Source organism: Anolis sagrei, chromosome 11 (genome assembly GCF_037176765.1).
Source record: "Anolis sagrei isolate rAnoSag1 chromosome 11, rAnoSag1.mat, whole genome shotgun sequence".
NCBI lineage: Eukaryota > Metazoa > Chordata > Lepidosauria > Squamata > Dactyloidae > Anolis > Anolis sagrei.
In genome coordinates, this window is record NC_090031.1 from 31,619,926 (window position 1) to 31,640,149 (window position 20,224).

Here is a 20,224-nt window from a genome sequence, read left to right on the forward strand (position 1 = left end):
TATTCAATGCAGCAGGCAGACTAATGGACTGGATTGAACCCTGAATCAATCTAGGAGGGTTCTGTGATTCGGTAGAGCAGTATTTCTCAACTTGGAGGTCAAGTTGTGGATTATTATGGAATCTTGGGATTTGTAGTTTGGAAACAGATCTCCCCAATAGAAAGCTCTAGCAGCCATCTATAGAGTATTCTAAGGCAATGATTCTTAAACAAACTGATGTGGGAAACTGGCAGGGCTCCTTCTCAACGTGCCAGGAACATATACTATGTTTGCTCCTACTGATTACTACAGTTTTATTTCCCAGAAACTTGTTGCAGACTGGCAGCCAATAGCTCCTAGACCAGGGCAGGGTACACAGTCCATCACTTTCAGCAGCACTGTTCCAAAGAGTTCGCTGAACTATAAATCCCAAGTAGAACCATAGTAGTTAACATGACGTGAAGCTGATATAATTGTAGCCGCGCACACACATCTCCAGCAGTCTAGCAATCGCCAAATTTAAAATGTCAGAAGTACAAAACTATTCCTAATAGTGAAAATAAGGAACAAGGCTCTCAATGCTGCTGTTATAATAAGCACAGCAATAATCAACACCAATGCAACAAGCAAAATTATAAAATAAAGTAACAACAATAGCAAAAAATAATAGCCAGGGGCCTATGGGGGACTTCCAATGATATAGGCAACAGTAACAATAAACAATGCTATACACCATTGTAGTGTAGGGAAATAGGGTATTAAATCTATTATATAAGTATTATTATAATCCCAATATTATTAGTATAATCATATGGTATTATTATTAGTATTATATTAATTACATTATAATATTAATATATGTAGATACAATATGTTATATTATTAGCATAGCACAGTATTAGTATTACATATTACTATATTGTACTATACGCCTATACTGCAATATTATTAGTAATATGATGTGCAATACGTAATATACAATTACTATATTTTATTATTAGTATTACATTGTATTACATTATTATAAAATGGGGGTTCTGTGTGCCAAGTTAGGTCCAGGTCTATACTCAGTGGGGTGCGGAGTGTTCTTTGATTGTAGGTGAAGTATAAATACCATTACCTACAACTAACAGATGCCAAGGTCAATACCACCCCAAGCCCACCAGTATTCAAATTTTGACAAATTGGTTATGCGTGCCGAATTTGGTGCACATCCATCATTGTTTGCGCTCTTGTCTGTTGGAGCTAGGTGTGAATGTTTCAATTGGCCAACCTTGATTAGCACTGATGGCCTGGCAGTTGTCTGGTGTGGCTTATTAGTGCCTGCGGGAATCTTTTGTTAAAAGGTGATTAGCTGTCCCTGATTCAATCATAGAATCATAGAGTTGAAAGCGACCTCATGGGCCATCCAGTTTGACCTCCTGCCAAGAAGCAGGAAAATTGCATTCAAAGCATCCCCGACAGATGACCATCCAGCCTCTGTTTAAAAGCTTCCAAAGAAGAAGCCTCCACCACACTGGGGGCAGAGAGTTCCACTGCTGAACGGCTCTCAGAGTCAGGAAGTTCTTCTTAATGTTCAGATTAAACTTTATTTACTTTCACACTGCCATAAACTCCAAACTTCCTACAGAGAATAGGAGCAAAATTCAGAATGATTTTAACAGATTAGGGCAGTGTTTCTCAACCTGGGGGTCGGGACCCCTGAGGGGGTCGCGAAGGGGTGTCAGAGGGGTCGCCAAAGATCATCAGAAAACACAGTATTTTCTGATGGTCATGGGGATTCCATGTAGGAAGTTTGAGCCAATTTTATTGTTGGTAGAGTTCCGAATGTTCTTTGATTGTAGTGAACTATAAATCCCAGCTACTACAACTCCCAAAAGTCAAGGTCTATTTTCCCCAGGCTCCACCAGTGTTCACATTTGCGCATATTGAGTATTTGTGCCAAGTTTGGTCCAGATCCACCATTGCGTGAGTCCACAGTGCTCTCTGGATATAGGTGAACTACAACTCCCAAACTCAAACCCACCAAACCCTTCCAGTGTTTTCCGTTAGTCATGGGAGTTGTGTGGCTAATTAGGTTCAAATCCATCGCTGGTAGAGTTCGAAATGCTCTTTGATTATAGGCGAACTATAAATCCCAGCAACTACAACTCCCAAATTACAAAATCAACCCTCCCCTAACCCCAGTAGCATTTACATGTGGGTGCATTGGGTATTTGTGCCCAGTTTGGTCTAGTGAATGAAAATACATCTTGCATATCTGAGATTTACATTATGATTTATAACAGTAGTAAAATAACTGCTATGAAGTAGCAACAAAAACAATGTTATGGTAGGGGGTCACCACAACACGAGGGACTGTATTAAGGGGTCACGGCATTAGGAAGGTTGAGAACCACTGGATTAGGGAGATGGGCCAAAACTAACAAAATGAAGTTAGAAAACACATATACAAAGACTGGGCCACAGCAACGCGTGGCAGTGGACAGCTAGTTACTCATAAAAACACCGAAAAACACAGTAGAAGAGACTTAAAAAGCCAAAAAATAAAAATTATGTTACAACACATGTGCATAACCACATAAATATACATATACACAAATATATATACACAGAGAAAACACATATACACAGACTGGGCCACAGCAATGCGTGGTGGGGGAAGGCTAGTAATAATAATAACATAACCCGACTCAAGAAAATAATCTGGATTATATGGCTGTGTAGAAGGGGCCTCTACCAGTTCCAGACAGATGTTGGCTTTTCTTCTTAAGAGATAACTAGCTGTCCATTGCCACGCGTTGCTGTGGCCCACATGGGGGTTCTGTGTGGGAGGTTTGGCCCAATTCTATCATTGGTGGGGTTCAGAATTCTCTGTGACTGTAGGTGAACTATAAATCCCAGCAACTACAACTCTCAAATGTCAGGATTCTATTTTCTCCAAACTCCACCAGTGTTCACATTTGGGCATATTAAGTCAGTGTAGAGTTTGGTCCAGATCCATCATTGTTTGAGTCCACAGTGCTCTCTGGATGTAGGTGAACTACAACTCCAAAACCAAAGGACACTGCCCACCAAACCCTTCCAGTATTTTCTGTTGGTTTTGTGTGCCAAGTTTGGTTCAATCCCATCGTTGGTGGGGTTCAGAATGCTCTGTGATTGTAGGTGAACTATTAATCCCAGCAAGTATAACTCCCAAATGACAAAATCATTTTTTTTTAGTGAAGGACATACATTGGGTTGTTAGGTGTCTTGTATCCAAATGTGGTGCCAATTCGTCCAGTGGTTTTTGAGTTCTGTTAATCCCACAAACGAACATTACATTTTTCATACATATAGATTGGCTGCCCTTCTTAAGGAGCCTTGTTTGTTTCCTTCTCTAAGGAACCTTGTAAACACTTCCCTAACTTAAATTGTGTCCAAAGTGGCCACTTTCCTGAGTTCTGTTAATCCCACAAACGAGCATTACATTTTTATTGATATAGAAGATTGGCTGTCCTTCCTAAGGAGCCTTGTTTGCTTCCCTCTTAACGTAAGGAACCTTGTAAACACTTCCCTAACTTAAATAGTGTCCAAAGTGGCCACTTTCCTGAGTTCTGTTAATCCCACAATTCCCTCCTTCTTTCCCTCTTTCTATCCCTCCTTCCTCCCTTTCCCCTTTCTGTGTATATGTATTTTGTGTGTGTATATACGCATATATGTGTTTGTGTATATGTGGTTTTGCGCATGCGTTGTAATGGTTTTTCTTTTTGGCTTTTTAAGTCTCTTCTGCTGTGTTTTGCCGTGTTTTTATGAGTGATGGTCACTCGTTGGCCTGAGAGGTGTCTTGTGTCCAAATTTGGTGTCAATTCGTCCAGTGGTTTTTGAGTTATGTTAATCCCACAAAGGAGCATTAAATTTTTATTGATATACAAGATTGGCTTTCCTTCCTGAGGAGCCTTGTTTGCTTCCTTCTCAACGTAAGGAGCCTTGTAAACACTTCCTTAACTTAAATTATGTCCAAAGTGGCCACTTTCCTGAGTTCTGTTAATCCCACAAACGAGCATTACATTTTTATTGATATAGAAGATTGGCTGTCCTTCCTAAGGGACCTTGTTTGCTTCCTTCTCAACGTAAGGAGCCTTGTAAGCACTTTCCTAACTTAAATAAGTGTCCAAAGTGGCCACTTTCCTGAGTTCTGTTAATCCCACAAACGAGCATTACATTTTTATTTATATATAGATTGGCTTTCCTTCCTAAGGAGCCTTGTTTGCTTCCTTCTCAACGTAAGGAGCCTTGTAAACACTTCCCTAACTTAAATAGTGTCCAAAGTGGCCATTTTCTAGGCCGCAGCAATCGCCTGAGAGGATTCTGCTAGTGTAAATTTTTACCTCAGACTTCCTCAGTGTTATTCGTATGTAAATACACGTGTTGAGAGTTTCCCGACCCCAACATTGCCTGGAAAGGCTCTGTAGCGGCCTGTAGGTGCTTTGTGCCGGGCCCTCCAGGGCAGGCCCGGCTAGGCCTCTCTCCCTCACTCACCCCTTCCTCCAGTTCCTCGTCCGACGCGGCCTCCTCGGGCTGGTCCAGGTCGATGTCAAAGACGCCCGCCATGGCCTCGGGGGCGCCGAGAAGGGCCGCTGCTGACTCTCCGGGAGAAGGACGGGCTTCGTGAGGCCGGAGCGCCGCCTCATGGGCCCTCCGCGCCGAGCCCCAGCGCCGCCATGACAGCCGCCCTCGCCCGAGCTGACTGCGCCTGCGCAAAGCCTCGCGGCGCCCACTGCGCAGGCGCCGAAGGCCGCGAGGGTGGGAGGGGCTGAGTCGAGCGCGCAGGCGCAGTGGGCGCAACTCCACCCACTTTCCCCTCTCAAATAATCAAGACATACTTCGCGCCTTTCCTGCTTTGACTCCAGTGCGCATGCGCTCAAAGGGTTACCCATAACCAGCTCCCTCCAATTTCCCCGCGCGAGTCAGCGCTAGAGAAAGGCGCATGCGCAGTTGTGTTGTTTACATTGGGAGGCGGTCCTCGCGAAATTGGAGCGCATGCGCACTGGGCACAACCCAGATCTACTCTCAAGTATGGCAACTTCTGAGTTTCAGGGCTCTGCTTAAGGTGAATAAGTTTAGTACAGGGATGATAATGATGATGATAATCAGGGTGAGTTGTAGTATAGGGAAATATGGTATTACATTCATTATATGAGTATTATTATTATAATATAATATATATTATAATATATATATATATATATTATAATATATATATATATATTATAATATAATAATATACATAAGGGACATATGGTACTATAATTATATGAGTATTATTATATTATTATTATTATATTATATATAATATACATAAGGGACATATTGTATTATAATTATTATGTGAGTATTATAATATATATATTATTTATATTATATTACTATAATATACATATATTATAATACATTATACATAAGGGAAATAGGGTATGATATTATATTATTATTATTATATAATGTATATACATGTATACATAAGGGACATACGGTATTATAATTATTATATGAGTATATTATTTTATATATATATAATTTATATTATATTTATATAATATATATTATATTATACATAAGGAAAATAGGGTATGATATTTATTATATGATTATTCTTATTATTATATAATGTATATACATATATACATAAGGGACATATGGTATTATAATTATTATATGAGTATATTATTTTATATTTATATATATATATATATATTATTTATATTATATATTACTATAATATACATATATTATACTATATTATACCTAAGGGAAATAGGGTATTATATTTGTTATAAGAGTATTGTTATATTATTATTATTTATATTATACATAAGGGAAATATGGGAATATATTTATTATATGAATATAATTATATTATTATACTATATATTATATTATACATAAGAGAAATATGGTATTATAATTATTACATGAGTATTATATATATATTATTTATATTATATTACTATAATATACATATATTATAATATATTATACATAAGGGAAATATGGTAATATATTTATTATATGAGTATTATATTATTTTATATATATATATATATATATAATTTATATTATATTACTATAATATACATATAGTATATTATACATAAGGGAAATATGGTATTATATTTATTATATGAATAAAATTATATAATATATATAATAGTGTACATAATATTTATATACTATGCATATTATAGTATATCACAATATTATTAGTAGATATATTATGTATATAGTATATATTAAATAGTATATATTATCATATGGTATTATTATTAGTATTATATTGTATTACAGTATAATATTGATATATGTAGATATATAGATATAATATGTTATATTATTAGTGTAGCACAATATTAGCATCCAGTTTTATCATACTTTACTGCCTTATATAACTCTGATTTGGGTTTGCTGTGAGTTCTCCGGGCTGTCTGGCCATGTTCCAGAAGCATTCTCTCCTGATGTTTCACCCACATCTGTGGCAAGCATTCTCAGAGGTTGGGAGGTGTGTTGGAAACCAGGCAAGTGGTGTTTATATATCTGTGGGAGAAATAACTCTTGTGTTGGGGTTCAGCCTGCTCTGTGTGAACCTGATTCTCTGATTGTATTTCCAACTGAGCAAGCCACTGAACATGTATCTCTCCCTGATAGTGTTGAAGCTGTTGCTGAGGTCAGTGGCGAGGAAACTGAAACTGAACAGCCTGATGAAAATGTTTTGGAATCCAGCTGTGATAGCTCTCCAGAGGAAATCAAACCTGGGTTTTTAATGAGGACCGAAGGGAACAGATAACTAGAAACAGGAGTGATTCACAGTTTCTACGAAGGTCAAATAGATTACAGGAGAGACAGGCCCATGCTTCAAAGTCAAGGGGCATTTCAAGGAATAGTTTCTTTGGTTTAAGGGGCCTCCTTCCCGGTGTCTCGTTAGATCAAGCATCGTTTTGGACTGCGGCTGTACCTTGGCAGAATTCCTGTGTTCCATGGCCGGTAATCCCAGAGGCTTCTAGTTATCAAGTACATGGTTAGTGAGGTGCTAGCAGGTTCCTGGTTTTTGTATTATGGTTTTTGGAATTTTGCTCAAGCTCAGAGATTTTCCTGACTGCTGTGTTTCTATTGTGGCTTTTTGACTTTGCATTTGCCTTTCTTTTGTAACCAATTTTTCATCAATAAAAAAGGATTGTTTTTCCTACAGTCCAGAGTGGTGAATTTAATCTTATGGTCTCGTTTCATGATCTGGGATGCAACATCTTGCCTACTTGAGGCAAGTGTGAATGTTGCAATTGACCGGCTTGATTAGCATGTAATGGCAGCAATCAGCCAGGGTTTGGCGCTACAAGGCCATTCAATGGTAATCAAAGTGGCCAATTGTAACATTGAATGGCCTTGTAGCTTCAGAGCCTGGCTGATTGCTGCCATTCCATGCAAATCAATGACAACATTCACACTTGCCTCAAGCAGGCAAGAGTTCTATTGTATGTATGTGTAACTTGTAAGCTGCTCTGAGTCCCCTTTGGGGTGAGAAGGGCGGCATATCAATGTCTTAAATAAATCAATATTATCTCCCCCAAAGAGACTCGAGCCAAAAAGGGATGTCCATCATCACCATCCAGCTGGGTCAGTGTGGAAACCAAGTCGGCCGCGAAGTGTTTGACACCATCTGCACCGATTTGCACAGCAGCCACGGATTGTGCTCCAAAAAGGAAAATGAGTCCTACCTGGCCGCCGGCAGGGAACGGTTTTTCAGCGAAGACAAACCTGGAGGTACATTTATTTCTTTTGCCCACCACATGAGACTCGAGACCGCTTCTAAGAAGGAGGAACACGATACCACTGAAACGTTCCATTTTCTATTTTCTTTCCATTCAGCTCTTGCTGCTCGCGCTGTTTTGGTGGACATGGAACCCAAAGTAATTGGCCAGACTTTATCCGTGGCTTCCAAGTCCGGCGGCTGGACATACGACCATAAATCACATTTCTGTCAAAAGCAAGGATCGGGGAATAATTGGGCAAATGGGTATGTATTAGGCCTGTGCAATGTTTTCGTAAGTTGTATCAAATTCGTTAAATTTGTCCTTACGATGCAATATTCATTTTGTAAACCTTGGAAGTCTCCCAAAGTTTGGGTTGTTGTGTGTTTTCCGGGCTGTCTGGCCATGTTCCAGAAGCATTCTCTCCTGACGTTTCGCCTGCAGGCATCCTCAGAGGTTGTGAGGTCCCAAGTGTCTAGGACTGTGTGATGTATCGGCGAATAATGTGTGCAGATCTCTTTTGCAGCTGGCAGATGGTAATTTTGTCAGCGCCGATTGTGTTTAAGTGCAGGCCAAGGTCTTTAGGCACTGCACCCAGTGTGCCGATCACCACTGGGATTGTGCTGTCATGCGCTGGGCCTGTGAAAGAGTCTGTAGACAGGATGTGTTTTCTGAATGCCTAACGGGACGCCGGGGTGCCTCGGCTGAGAGGCCTTTCGGATTTCCCCACACAAAGTTCTTTTAAAGACTTAGAAAGTTTTTATTGTTGCTTAAATCTTCAATAAATCAAACAAGGGTTTGAATCAACTGGTGGCTTGCTTAAATCTTGTCCAAAAGGGACAGGCAACTTTCTTCATAAACTGTTTCTTTCTTCTACAAGGGAAATCCATGACTGGCTTAAGCTCTGCTGGCGTGGGCCCCTACACCCGGTCCAAATTGCATTATGGCTGCTGCAAGTGGCCCTTACCAAACAGAATCCTTTAGTAGATTTCCAAGAGGAAAGAAGGCTTTCAATTCCCAGCAAAGGCTGGCTGTAAAACCGTGGAGCTGTATTTCTCCAGCAAAGAGCTGGCTGTAGAGTTGTGGAACTAAATTCCCCAACAAAGGCTATGCTATAGTTCTCTGTAGAGCTGTGGGACTGGATCCCCCCAGCAAAGCTGTAAAAGACGAAGCTTTCTACAGGTGGAACTGATTCACGTCCTGTACGAAAGGCTTCTCTGTGCGAACTGAACTAGATGTCCCCTTTTCCCCTCCTTAACCCAGAAAAAGGGGCAGAACTAAAGAACATAATGATAATTGATGGGTCATTGGCCCTATGATTGCAAACCAAGGGAAGCCACCTTATTGCAAAATGCATGGAACTTTGGAATACATGCAAACACTCAATAGAAAGGAAAAGAAGTTGGTGCTCCTGGTACAGCCATACCAGTACAGGGACCATCTATACTGGCTTGTGTCAGAGTCTTTGCATTATTACTATTATTATTATTATTATTATTTCCATATTAATTTATAATAGTTTTCTTTAACACATATTGATACATTTTAATGTCTTTGTTCCCATAGTTGTGTCTATTCCATATTGCTTATTTTAATCCCCAAGTTGCTTCTGTTCAACATTTACACAAATGACCAGCCACTGCCAGAAGGGACAGAGAATTTCATCTATGCTGATGATCGTGCCATTACCACTCAAGCAGGGAGCTTTGAGATGGTAGAACAGAAGCTCTCCGGAGCTCTAGGTGCCCTTACTGCCTATTACAGGGAAAACCAGCTGATCCCTAATCCATCTAAAACACAGACATGCGCCTTTCATCTCAAGAACAGACAAGCATCCCAAGCTCTGAAGATCACCTGGGAAGGAATCCCACTGGAGCATTGCAGCGCACCCAAATACCTGGGAGTCACTCTGGATTGTGCTCTTACCTACACGAAGCACTGCCTGAACATCAAGCAAAAAGTGAGTGCTAGAAACAATATCATACTAAAGCTGACTGGCACAACCTGGGGATCACAACCAGACACAGTGAAGACATCTGCCCTTGCGCTATGCTACTCTGCTGCTGAGTATGCATGCCCAGTGTGGAACACATCTCACCACACTAAAACAGTGGATGTGGCTCTTAATGAGACATGCCGCATTATCACAGGGTGTCTGCACCCTACACCACTGGAGAAACTACAGTTTAGCCGGTATTGCACCACCTGACATCCGCCGGGGAGTAGCAGCCAATAGTGAAAGGACCAAGGCAGAGACATCTCCAGCTCATCCCCTGTTTGGGTATCAGCCAGCACATCAACAACTTAAATCTAGAAATAGTTTTCTAAGATCTACAGAGACACTCGCTGGAACACCTCAGCAAGCGAGAGTCCAAAAGTGGCAGGCTCAAACCCAGAACCTCAACCAATGGCTGATACCAAATGAGAGACTCCCCCCTGGGCACACAGAAGACTGGGCGACTTTGAAGGCGCTGAACAGACTGCGCTCTGGCACCACGAGATGCAGAGCCAACCTTCAGAAATGGGGCCACAAAGTGGAATCCACAACATGCGAGTGTGGAGAAGAGCAAACCACTGACCACCTGCTGCAATGCAACCTGAACCCTGCCACATGAACAATGGAGGACCTTTTTGCAGCAACACCAGAAGCACTCCAAGTGGCCAGCTACTGGTCAAAGGACATTTAACCAACTACCAAACTCACAAGTTTTGTATTTTGTCTGTTTGTTTGCTTTGTTCTGTTAGAAATGTAATATAATGGACTGGTTGCTCTGACACGACAAATAAATAAATATCTCCAAGTCTTCTTCCCACCTTCCCCTTTCTAACCCGTATCCGTTTGTGTTCTAGTTATTGTGTCCATGGGCCCAAACACAAAGAAGCCATCATGAACCTGGTGCAGAAAGAGGCCGAGAAATGCGACCGGCTGAGTGGATTTCTGACCGTCATGAGCATGGCCGGCGGGACAGGATCCGGCCTGGGCGCCTTTGTGACGGCAGGCTTGAAAGATGCGTACCCGACCTCATTCCTGCTCAACCATGTCGTCTGGCCCTATGGAACTGGGGAGGTGAATGTTGCCGCTAAGATCCCTCTACCACATGGGAGTTGGCATTTGGTTCTGAGCTAAATGCTAAATATTCCCAGTTGGGCATCTCTTCAATGTGTTGCTTCTAATGCAGGCAGTCACGCATAGCCTTCGTGATTGTAATATATCTGGTATATATGGTCTATATCATATATATATATATACACACACACAGAGAGAGTGCATATATATGTGCTATGCTAATAATATAATACAATGTAATGTGATATATTGTGCATACATAGAATATTTATATTATAATGTAATACATTATAATATATAATATATTGTATATGCATAAAATATTTATAATATAATGTAATACAATATAATACTACTACTAATAATACGATATTATAATTATATATTTTATATTACTAATAATGTTACAATATAATGGTATAGTACAATATAGTAACATATACTGATATTGTGGTATGCTAATAATATAATATATTGTATGTATATACCGTATATTTTGCAAGCCACTCTGAGTCCCCTTCGGGGTGAGAAGGGAGGCATATAAATGTCGTAAATAAATAAATAAATATACACAACAACAGAGAGGAAACAAACAAGGACATCTAATTACCTCTCAACAACAGTTTGCTCCAGGCACTGTCAGGCCATTATATGCTAATCAAAGTGGTCAGGTGAAACATTCCCACCTAGCTCCAGCAGACAAGAGTCCTTTGTCTCACCCTGGTCATTCCACAGATATATAAACCCATTTTCCTAGTTCCAATAGACCTCACTGCCTCTGAGGATGCTTGCCACAGATGCAGGCGAAACGTCAGGAGAGAATGCGTCTAGACCATAGCCATATAGCCCGAAAAAACCTACAACAACCCAGATAAAAATATATCTGGTATATATGGTCTATATAATAATATTATTTACTATATACCATATTATATACTTATAATGTAATGTAATATATTGTATATACATATAATGCTAATAACATAATATATTGTATATACATATGATATTTAAAATATTATAATGTAATGCAATATAATACTAATATTATAATTATAAATTTTATATTAGATGTAATATTAATAATAATATTACAATATAATGGTATAGTACAATATAGTATATATTATACTATAATACTAATATTGTACTATGCTAATAATATAATATATTGTGTGTATGTGTATGTAAATAAAAATGTAATGTTCATTTATGGGATTAACAGAACTCAAAAACCACTGGACGAATTGACACCAAATTTGGACACAAGACGCCTAACAACCCAATGTATGTCCTTCACTCAAAAAATTGATTTTGTCATTTGGGAGTGGCAGTTGCTGGGATTTATAGTTCACCCGCAATCAAACAGCATTCTGAACTCCACCAATGATGGGATTGAACCAAACTTGGCACACAGAACTCCCAAGACCAACAGAAAATACTAGAAGGGTTTGGTGGGCATTGACCTTGAGTTTGGGAGTTGTAGTTCACCTACATCCAGAGATCACTGTGGACTCAAACAATGATGGATCTGGACCAAACTCTACATGAAGACTCAATATGCCCAAATATGAACACTGGTGGAGTTTGGGGAAAATAGAATCTTGACATTTGGGAGTTGTAGTTGCTGGGATTTATAGTTCACCTATAATCACAGAGCATTCTGAACCCCACCAATGATAGAATTGGGCCAAACCTCCCACACAGAACCCCCATGTGGGCCACAGCAATGCGTGGCAGGGGGCGGCTAGTGTGTGTGTATGTGTGTGTATATATATATGTGTGTGTGTGTGTGTGTGTATGTATATGTGTGAGATATATATATATATATAGTAAGCCGCTCTGAGTCTCCTTCAAGGTGAGAAGGGCAGCATATAAATGTCGTAAATAAATAAATATATCAGTATATATGGTCTATACTGGAGATAGGGATTCGGTTCGTGCTAAGAGCATAAGTGACGTCGTCGTCGTCGTTTATCCCCTCTTGGGAAACTCTTTGGTGAACTCGTCGCCTTGCTATCTGAGCTGTTGCCATCTTCTTTCCCACTCCCTCCCCGTTCCAGGTGATTGTGCAAAACTACAATGCGGTGCTGACTCTCTCGCACCTTTACCAGTCCTCCGACGCCCTCCTGGTTCACGAAAACGACGCCGTCCACAAGATCTGCGCGCAGCTCATGAACATCAAGCAGATCTCTTTCCGGGACGTCAACCGAGTCATCGCGCATCAGTTGGGGAGCGTCTTCCAGCCGGCTCGCGCCTCCTCCGAAGGAGCTACGCAGTACAGCAGGAGCCCCTTAGGTACGTGGTTAAACCCTTCTGCTGCTGAATCTGCAGACCTAAATGTTGGCAGTTCGAAGCCACAGGTTGGGGTGAGCTCCTGCTGTTAGCCCTAGCTCCTGCCAACCTATCAGTTCGAAAACATGCAAATGTGAGTAAATGAATAGGTGGGAAGATAATAAAGGTAATAATGCTGACTCTGCTGATCGGTTTGAAGCCGCAGGTCAGGGTAAGCTCCCGCTGTTAGCCCTAGCTCCTGCCAACCTAGCAGTTCGAAAACATGCAAACGTGAGTAGATCAATAGGTGGGAAGATAATAAAGGTAATAATGCTGACTCTGCTGATCAATTTGAAGCCACGGGTTGGGGTGAGCGTCCGCTGTTAGCCCTAGCTCCTGCCAACCTAGCAGTTCGAAAACATGCAGATGTGACTAGATCAATAGGTACTGTTTCGGTGGGAAGGTAATAAAGGCACCCATGCTGGCAATGCGACCAGGAGGTGTCTACGGACAACAGGCTCCTCGACTTGGAAATGGAACAAGAGCACCTCCCCATGGTCAAAGTTGAGTACCACCTCCAGAAGCCGGAAATGAAAGAGGAAGCCTTTACCTTTGTTTGTGTATTGTATGGCATTGTTATTCCAATGTATTAAAGGCACTGAATGTTTGCCTATCGGTGTATGTTGTAATGCACTCTGAGTCCCCTCAGGGAGATAGAGCGGAATATAAATAAAGTGACCTCCCACTGTTAGCCCCAGCTCCTGCCAACCTAGCAGTTTGAAAACATGCAAATGTGAGTAGATTAATAGGTACCACTTCAGTGGAAAGGTAATAAAGGTGCCCATGCTGGCAATGCGACCAGGAGGTGTCTATGGACAATAGACTCCTTGTCTTGGAAATGGAACAAGAGCACCTCCCCATGGCCAAAGTTGAGTACCACCTCCAGAAGCCGGAAATGAAAGGGGAAGCATCTACCTTTGTTTGTGTATTGTATGTCATTGTTATCCCACTGTATTAAACGCATTGAATGTTTGCCTATCTGTGTATGTTGTAATCCATTCAGAGTCCCCTCAGGGAGATAGAGCAGAATATAAATAAAGTGACATCCCATAGTTAGCCCCAGCTCCTGCCAACCTAGCAGTTCGAAAACATGCAGATGTGAGTAGTTCAATAGGTACCACTTCAGTGGGAAGGTAATAAAGGTGCCCATGCTGGCAATGTGACCAGGAGGTGTCTATGGATAACAGGGTTGACTTGGAAATGGAACAAGAGCACCTCCCCATGGCCGAAGTTGAGTACCACCTCCAGAAGCCGGAAATGAAAGGGGAAGCCTTTACCTTTGTTTGTGTATTGTATGTTATTGTTATTCCACTGTATTAAATGCACTGTATGTTTGTCTGTGTATGTTGTACTCCGTTCTGAGTCCCCTCCTTGGGGAGATAGAGCGGAATATACATTATTATTATTATTATTATATTAGATGAAATTGTAATGCCCATCTCTCCTCCGCAGGGGATCTCATGGAAGCCCTTGTTCCCCACCCCGAGTTCAAGATGTTGGGTATCCGTAACATTCCTCAAATGTCTGAAAACTCCCTCCCTTACACCACGTTTGCGTGGCCCGGGCTCCTGAAACACTTGCGGCAGATGCTGATCGCAAACGCAAAGATGGAAGAAGGTATAAATAGTCTAGTAACTGGGGAAGAAAAAAAAGTTAGAGCGATGGAGGCATTACTTTTGGACCCACCCTTGCGTGTGTGTGTGTGTTGTGCCACCAGGGGCTCCTCTTTCAGGCTGCATAGGTCAACAGTAAGCTAGACTATTGATGGTCAGGAGCTCACATTGTTTGTGTACATAATGGTCTTTAAAAAAGTCTAGTAACTGGGAAAGAAAGGTTAGAGCGATGGAGGCATTACTTTTTGACCTACCCGTGTGTGTGTGTTGCGCCACCAGGGGCTCCTCTTCCAGGCTGCATAGGTCAACAGCAAGCTAGACTATTGATGGTCGGGAGCTCACATTAGGTGTGTACATAATGGTCTTAAAGAGTCCACAAGACAGAACCATCCCAGTGAAAGTGGGATTGAAGTGCTGTAATAATAACTAGAGCATGTACTTGACGCTTTGTGCCAATAGGAGGAGCCATTTCTACACGCTTCGGATTTTTCCGAATTGAGCAGTCTTAAAGATCTCCATCCTGGGTTGGGGAGATTCCTATGTGCCTTTCACAATAGCATTTTGATATGAGTGGTGCAGTGGGTTAAAGCGCTGAGCTGCTGATCTTGCAGACCGAAAGGTCGCAGGTTCGAATCCGGAGAGCGGGGTGAGCTCCTGCTGTCAGCCCCAGCTTGTGGCAACCTAGCAGTTCGCAAACATGCATAGATCAATAGGTACCGCTCTGGTGGGAAGGTAACAGCGCTCCAGGCAGTCATGCTGGCTACATGACCTTGGAGGTGTCTATGGACAACGCCGGCTCTTCGACTTAGAAATGGAGATTTGAAGTGACCGAATGAATAAACAACAACAATCCAAAGAATCGCTATGATGGAGCAAGGCTGATTAAAATCAAAGAGGACCCTACTATTGAAATGCTTATCTCCCGTTTCCCTTTCCAGGTATTGACTGGCAGGTGCGTCCACCTGTCCCTGGGCTCCCTGCCTCTCGGAAAGAGTCTCCAAAGCAGACGGGCCGTTTCAACACCTCCATCGCCAACCTGGTCACCTTGCGAGGAAAAGACATCCAGAGCGCAGACCTGGGTGAGAAACCTGTTGGAGTTTGCAATGTATGCATACAATCAACCAACCAACCGCGGCGGGTTAAACTGCTAGCTGCAGAAGATCTGCTGACCGGAAATTAACATTATCTCTTGTTTCATTTTATTATAAAATAATAATTATTTTATTATAGCACATTTGGACCGGGCTATAGTACAGCGGGTAAATCACCACTACCAGCCATAAGATCTACCAACTGAAAGGTTGCCAGTTCAAAGCCCGGGTTGGGGTGAGCGCCCGACTGTCAGTCCAGCTCACTGTTGACCTAAGCAGTTCGAAAACAGCTTAGAGAAATTGGGTACAAGCAGGGGCGGTATTTTAGGATGCCATAAAAGAAAAATAACAGAAAATGTGGCAGAGGTTCATGGGATGAGCCAAACTACGTCAGTCTGACACAAGCTCTCTTGATGTAGGTGAACTACAACTCCCAAACTCAAGGTCAATGCCCACCAAACCATTCTAGTCTTTTCTGTTGCTCATGGGAGTACTGTGTGCCAAGTTTGGTTCAAGTCTATCATTGGTGCAGTTCAGAATGTGCTCTGATTTTAGGTGGACTATCAATCCCAACAACTACAACTCCCAAATGTCAAGGTCTATTCCCCACCAAATGCACCAGTGTCCACATTTGGGCATATTGAGTATCCGTGCCAAGATCCATCATCGTTTGAGTCCATACTGCTCTCTGGATGTAGGTGAACTAGAGCTCCCAAAACTCAAGGTCAATGCCCACCAAACTCTTCTAGTGTTTTCTGTTGGTCATGGGAGTTGTGTGTGCCAAGTTTGGTTCAATTCCATTGTTGGTGGAGCTCAGAACGTTCTCTGATTATTGGTAAACTATAAATCCCAGCAACTACAACTCCCAAATGTCAAGGTCTATTTCCCCCAAACTTCACCAGTGTTCACATTTGGGCATATTGAGTATTCGTGTAGAGTTTGGTTCAGATCCATCATTGTTGGAGTCCACAGCGATCTCTGGATGTAGGTGAACTACAACTCCCAAACTCAAGGTCAATGCCCACCAAACCCTTCCAGTATTTTCTGTTGGTCATGGGAGTTGTGTGTGCCAAGTTTGGTTCAATTCCATCGTTGGTGGGATGTTGCTTCCTGCAGGAGGCTTCCGAGACCCTGCCCTCTACACCTCTTGGCTCAACGCTCCAGAGGACACCCTGGCGGTCTGGCAAACTCCGAGAGCCTTTAACAGATACGAGAAATCGGCATCCCTGGTGAGCAACAGCCAGTTCTTGCTCAAGCCCCTCGACAACATAGTGGGGAAGGCGTGGAAAATGTTCGCCTCCAAGTAAGTGGGAAAAAGTAATGGTTGGCATGCCACTGTCTCAGGTTCTTTGGCGGGACGAAATGAGAAGGAGCTACAACTCCCAAAGGCAAGGTCTATTTTCCCCAAAATCCACCAGTGTTTACATCTGGGCATACTGAGTATCCATGCCAAGTTTGGTCCAGATCCATCATTGTTTGAGGCCACAGTGCCCTCTTTATGTAGGTGAACTACAACTCCCAAAACTCAAGGTCAATGCCTACCAAACTCTTCTAGTATTATCTATCGGTCATAGGAGTTCTGTGCCCCTAGTTTGGTTCAATTCCATCGTTGGTGGGATTCAGATTGCTCTCTGGTTGTAGGTGAACTATAAATCCCAGCAACTGCAACTCCCAAATGTCAAGGTCTATTTCCCCCAAACTCCACCAGTGTTTACACTTGGGCATATTGAGTATTCATGCCAATTCTGGTCCAGATCCGTCACTGTTTTGAGTACACAGTGCTCTGTTGATGTAGGTGAACTACAACTCCAAAACTCAAGGTCAGTGCCCACCGAACCCTTCCAGTGTTTTCTGTTGGTCATGGGAGTTCTGTGTGCCAAGTTTGGTTCAATTTCATCATTGGTGGAGTTCAAATGTCTTTGACTATAGGTGAACTATAAATCTCAAGCTCTATTTTCTCCAAAGCCCACTAGTGTTCACATTTGGGCCTATTGAGTATTCGTGCCAAGTTTGGTCCAGATCCATTATTGTTTGAGTCCGCAGTGCTCTCTGGGAGTAGGTGAACTACAACTCCTAAACTCAAGGTCAATCAAAGACTGCTCTTTGATTGTAGGTGAACTATAAATCCCAGCAACCACCACTCCCAAATGTCAAGGTCTATTTCCCCCACACTCCACCAGTGTTTACATTTGGGCCTATTGAGTATTCGTGCCAAGTTTGGTCCAGATCCATCATAGTTTGAGGCCACAGTGCTCTTTGGATGTAGGTGAACTACAACTCCCAAATTCAAGGTCAATGCCCACAAAACACTTCCAGTACTTTTCTGTTGATCATGGGAGTTTGCCAAGTTTGGTTCAATTCCATTGTTGGTGGAACTCAGAATGCTCTTTGATTGTAGGTGAACTACAAATCCCACCAACTACAACTCCCAAATGTCAAGGTCTATTTCCCCCAAACTTCACCAGTGTTTACATTTGGGCCTATTGAGTATTCGTGCCAAGTTTGGTCCAGATCCATCATTGTTTGAGGCCACAGTGCTCCCTTGATGTAGGTGAACTACAACTCCCAAAACTCAAGGTCAATGCCCATCAAACTCTTCTAGTGTTTTCAGTTTGTCATGGGAGTTGTGTGTGCCAGGTTTGGTTCAATTCCATTGTTGATGGAACTCAGAATGCTCTTTGATTGTAGATGAACTACAAATCCCAGCAACTACAACTCCCAAATGTCAAGATTCTATTTTCCCCAAACTCCACCAGTGTTTACATTTGGGCCTATTGAGTATTCGTGCCAAGTTTGGTCCAGATCCATCATTGTTTGAGGCCACAGTGTTCTCTTGATGTAGGTGAACTACAACTCCCAAACCACAACATGAAGAACTGTATTAAGGGGTTGCAGCATTGGGAAGGTTGAGAACCACTGTTCTAATGTAAACGTTCTGGTTTTTCTGTCCACATAGGGCGTACATTCACCAGTATACCAAGTTTGGGTTGGATGAAGACGACTTCCTGGACTGCTTCACAACTCTGGAGCAAGTTATTGCCAGCTATGGCAGCCTCTGATTCCCAAACCATATATAACCAGACTCCGGCCCAAGGTTTTTCTATAAAGTGTGTATGTGTTTGTGTGTTTGTGAGTGTGTGCGAGTCTTGACTAAAGCTACCCTCAACAGAAGTATTGTATGTATTTTTGGATATAAAATCAATCTATTTTTCTGATGGTTGGGTCTGTGTTCCTGCTTCTCCTGCCTATTTGCTTGACCTCCACAGAATAAAGGACATCCTAAGTCAGTGGTAGGGTTCAGAATGCTCTTCGATTGTAGGTGAACTATCAATCCCAGCAACTACAACTCCCAAATGTCAACATCTATTTCCCCCAAACTCCACCAGTGCTCACATTTAGGCCAATTGAGTATTCGTGCCAACTTTGGTCCAGATCCATCATTGAGGCTACAGTGCTCTCTTGATGTAAGTGAACTACAACTCCCAAACTCAAGGTCAATGCCCACCAAACCATTCTAGTCTTTTCTGTTGCTCATGGGAGTACTGTGTGCCAAGTTTGGTTCAAGTCTATCATTGGTGCAGTTCAGAATGTGCTCTGATTTTAGGTGGACTATCAATCCCAACAACTACAACTCCCAAATGTCAAGGTCTATTCCCCACCAAATCCACCAGTGTCCACATTTGGGCATATTGAGTATCCGTGCCAAGATCCATCATCGTTTGAGTCCATACTGCTCTCTGGATGTAGGTGAACTACAGCTCCCAAAACTCAAGGTCAATGTCTACCAAACTCTCCCAGTATTTTCTATTGGTCATGGGAGTTCGGTGTGCCAAGTTCGGTTCAATTCCATTGTTGGTGGAGTTCAGAATGCGCTCTGATTGTAGGTGGACTATAAATCCCAGCAACTATAACTCCCAAATGTCGAGGTCTCCCCCCCCCCCTCCCGAATCCACCAGTATTCATATTTGGGCATATTGAGTTTGGTCCAGATCTATCATTGTTTGAGTCCACAGTGTTCTCTGGATGTAGGTGAACTGCAACTCCCAAAACTCAAGGTCAATGTCTTGACCAGCCATCAAATCCTTCCAGTATTTTCTATTTGTCATGGGAGTTCAGTGTGCCAAGTTCGGTTCAATTCCATCAACTATAAATCCCAAGGTCTATTTTCCCCAAATTCCACTAGTGTTCACATTTGGGCATATTGAGTATCCGTGCCAAGATCCATCGTTTGAGTCCATACTGCTCTCTGGATTTAGGTGAACTACAGCTCCCAAAACCCAAGGTCAATGCCTACGAAACTCTTCCAGTATTTCCTGTTGGTCATAGGACTTCCCTGTACCAAGTTTGGTTCAATTCCAT

General features: G+C 42.1%; 2 protein-coding genes across 4 annotated transcripts in view; one reads left to right on the forward strand and one right to left on the reverse strand.

The window, feature by feature from the left end:
• The window catches only part of RPS6KB1 (ribosomal protein S6 kinase B1), a 32,863-nt gene extending 28,175 nt beyond the window's left edge, over positions 1–4,688 (reverse strand). The window contains exon 1 of the mRNA XM_060756790.2: positions 4,501–4,688. Coding sequence (XP_060612773.2) covers positions 4,501–4,572 — 72 coding nt within the window. The 5' untranslated portion in view covers positions 4,573–4,688. The remainder of the gene's footprint in view (positions 1–4,500) is intronic.
• Positions 4,689–4,965: 277 nt separating this feature from the next.
• TUBD1 (tubulin delta 1) lies at positions 4,966–19,080 on the forward strand. 3 transcript variants are annotated; one of them, XM_060756789.2, is made up of 9 exons: positions 4,966–5,071; positions 7,583–7,773; positions 7,879–8,026; positions 10,611–10,827; positions 12,891–13,125; positions 14,614–14,778; positions 15,713–15,853; positions 16,982–17,168; positions 18,822–19,080. In XM_060756789.2, exons 2-9 carry the CDS (start codon positions 7,602–7,604, stop codon positions 18,922–18,924), a joined length of 1,368 nt encoding a protein of 455 aa, XP_060612772.2. In that variant the 5' UTR covers positions 4,966–5,071; positions 7,583–7,601; the 3' UTR covers positions 18,925–19,080. The 3 variants fall into 3 exon arrangements, with proteins under 3 accessions (XP_060612772.2, XP_067328249.1, XP_067328250.1); XM_067472148.1 differs by having other exon boundaries at positions 5,012–5,035; XM_067472149.1 differs by lacking the exon at positions 4,966–5,071 and adding an exon at positions 5,094–5,116.
• Positions 19,081–20,224: the final 1,144 nt, after the last annotated feature.

Excerpts from the sequence above, each read along its gene's own strand:
- TUBD1 (XM_060756789.2), top strand. The coding sequence starts at position 7,602 with ATGTCCATCATCACCATCCAGCTGGGTCAGTGTGGAAACCAAGTCGGC. Across the intron at positions 8,027-10,610 it reads GGGAATAATTGGGCAAATGG|TTATTGTGTCCATGGGCCCA; the intron begins GTATGTATTAGG and ends TTTGTGTTCTAG. Across the intron at positions 10,828-12,890 it reads GGCCCTATGGAACTGGGGAG|GTGATTGTGCAAAACTACAA; the intron begins GTGAATGTTGCC and ends TCCCCGTTCCAG.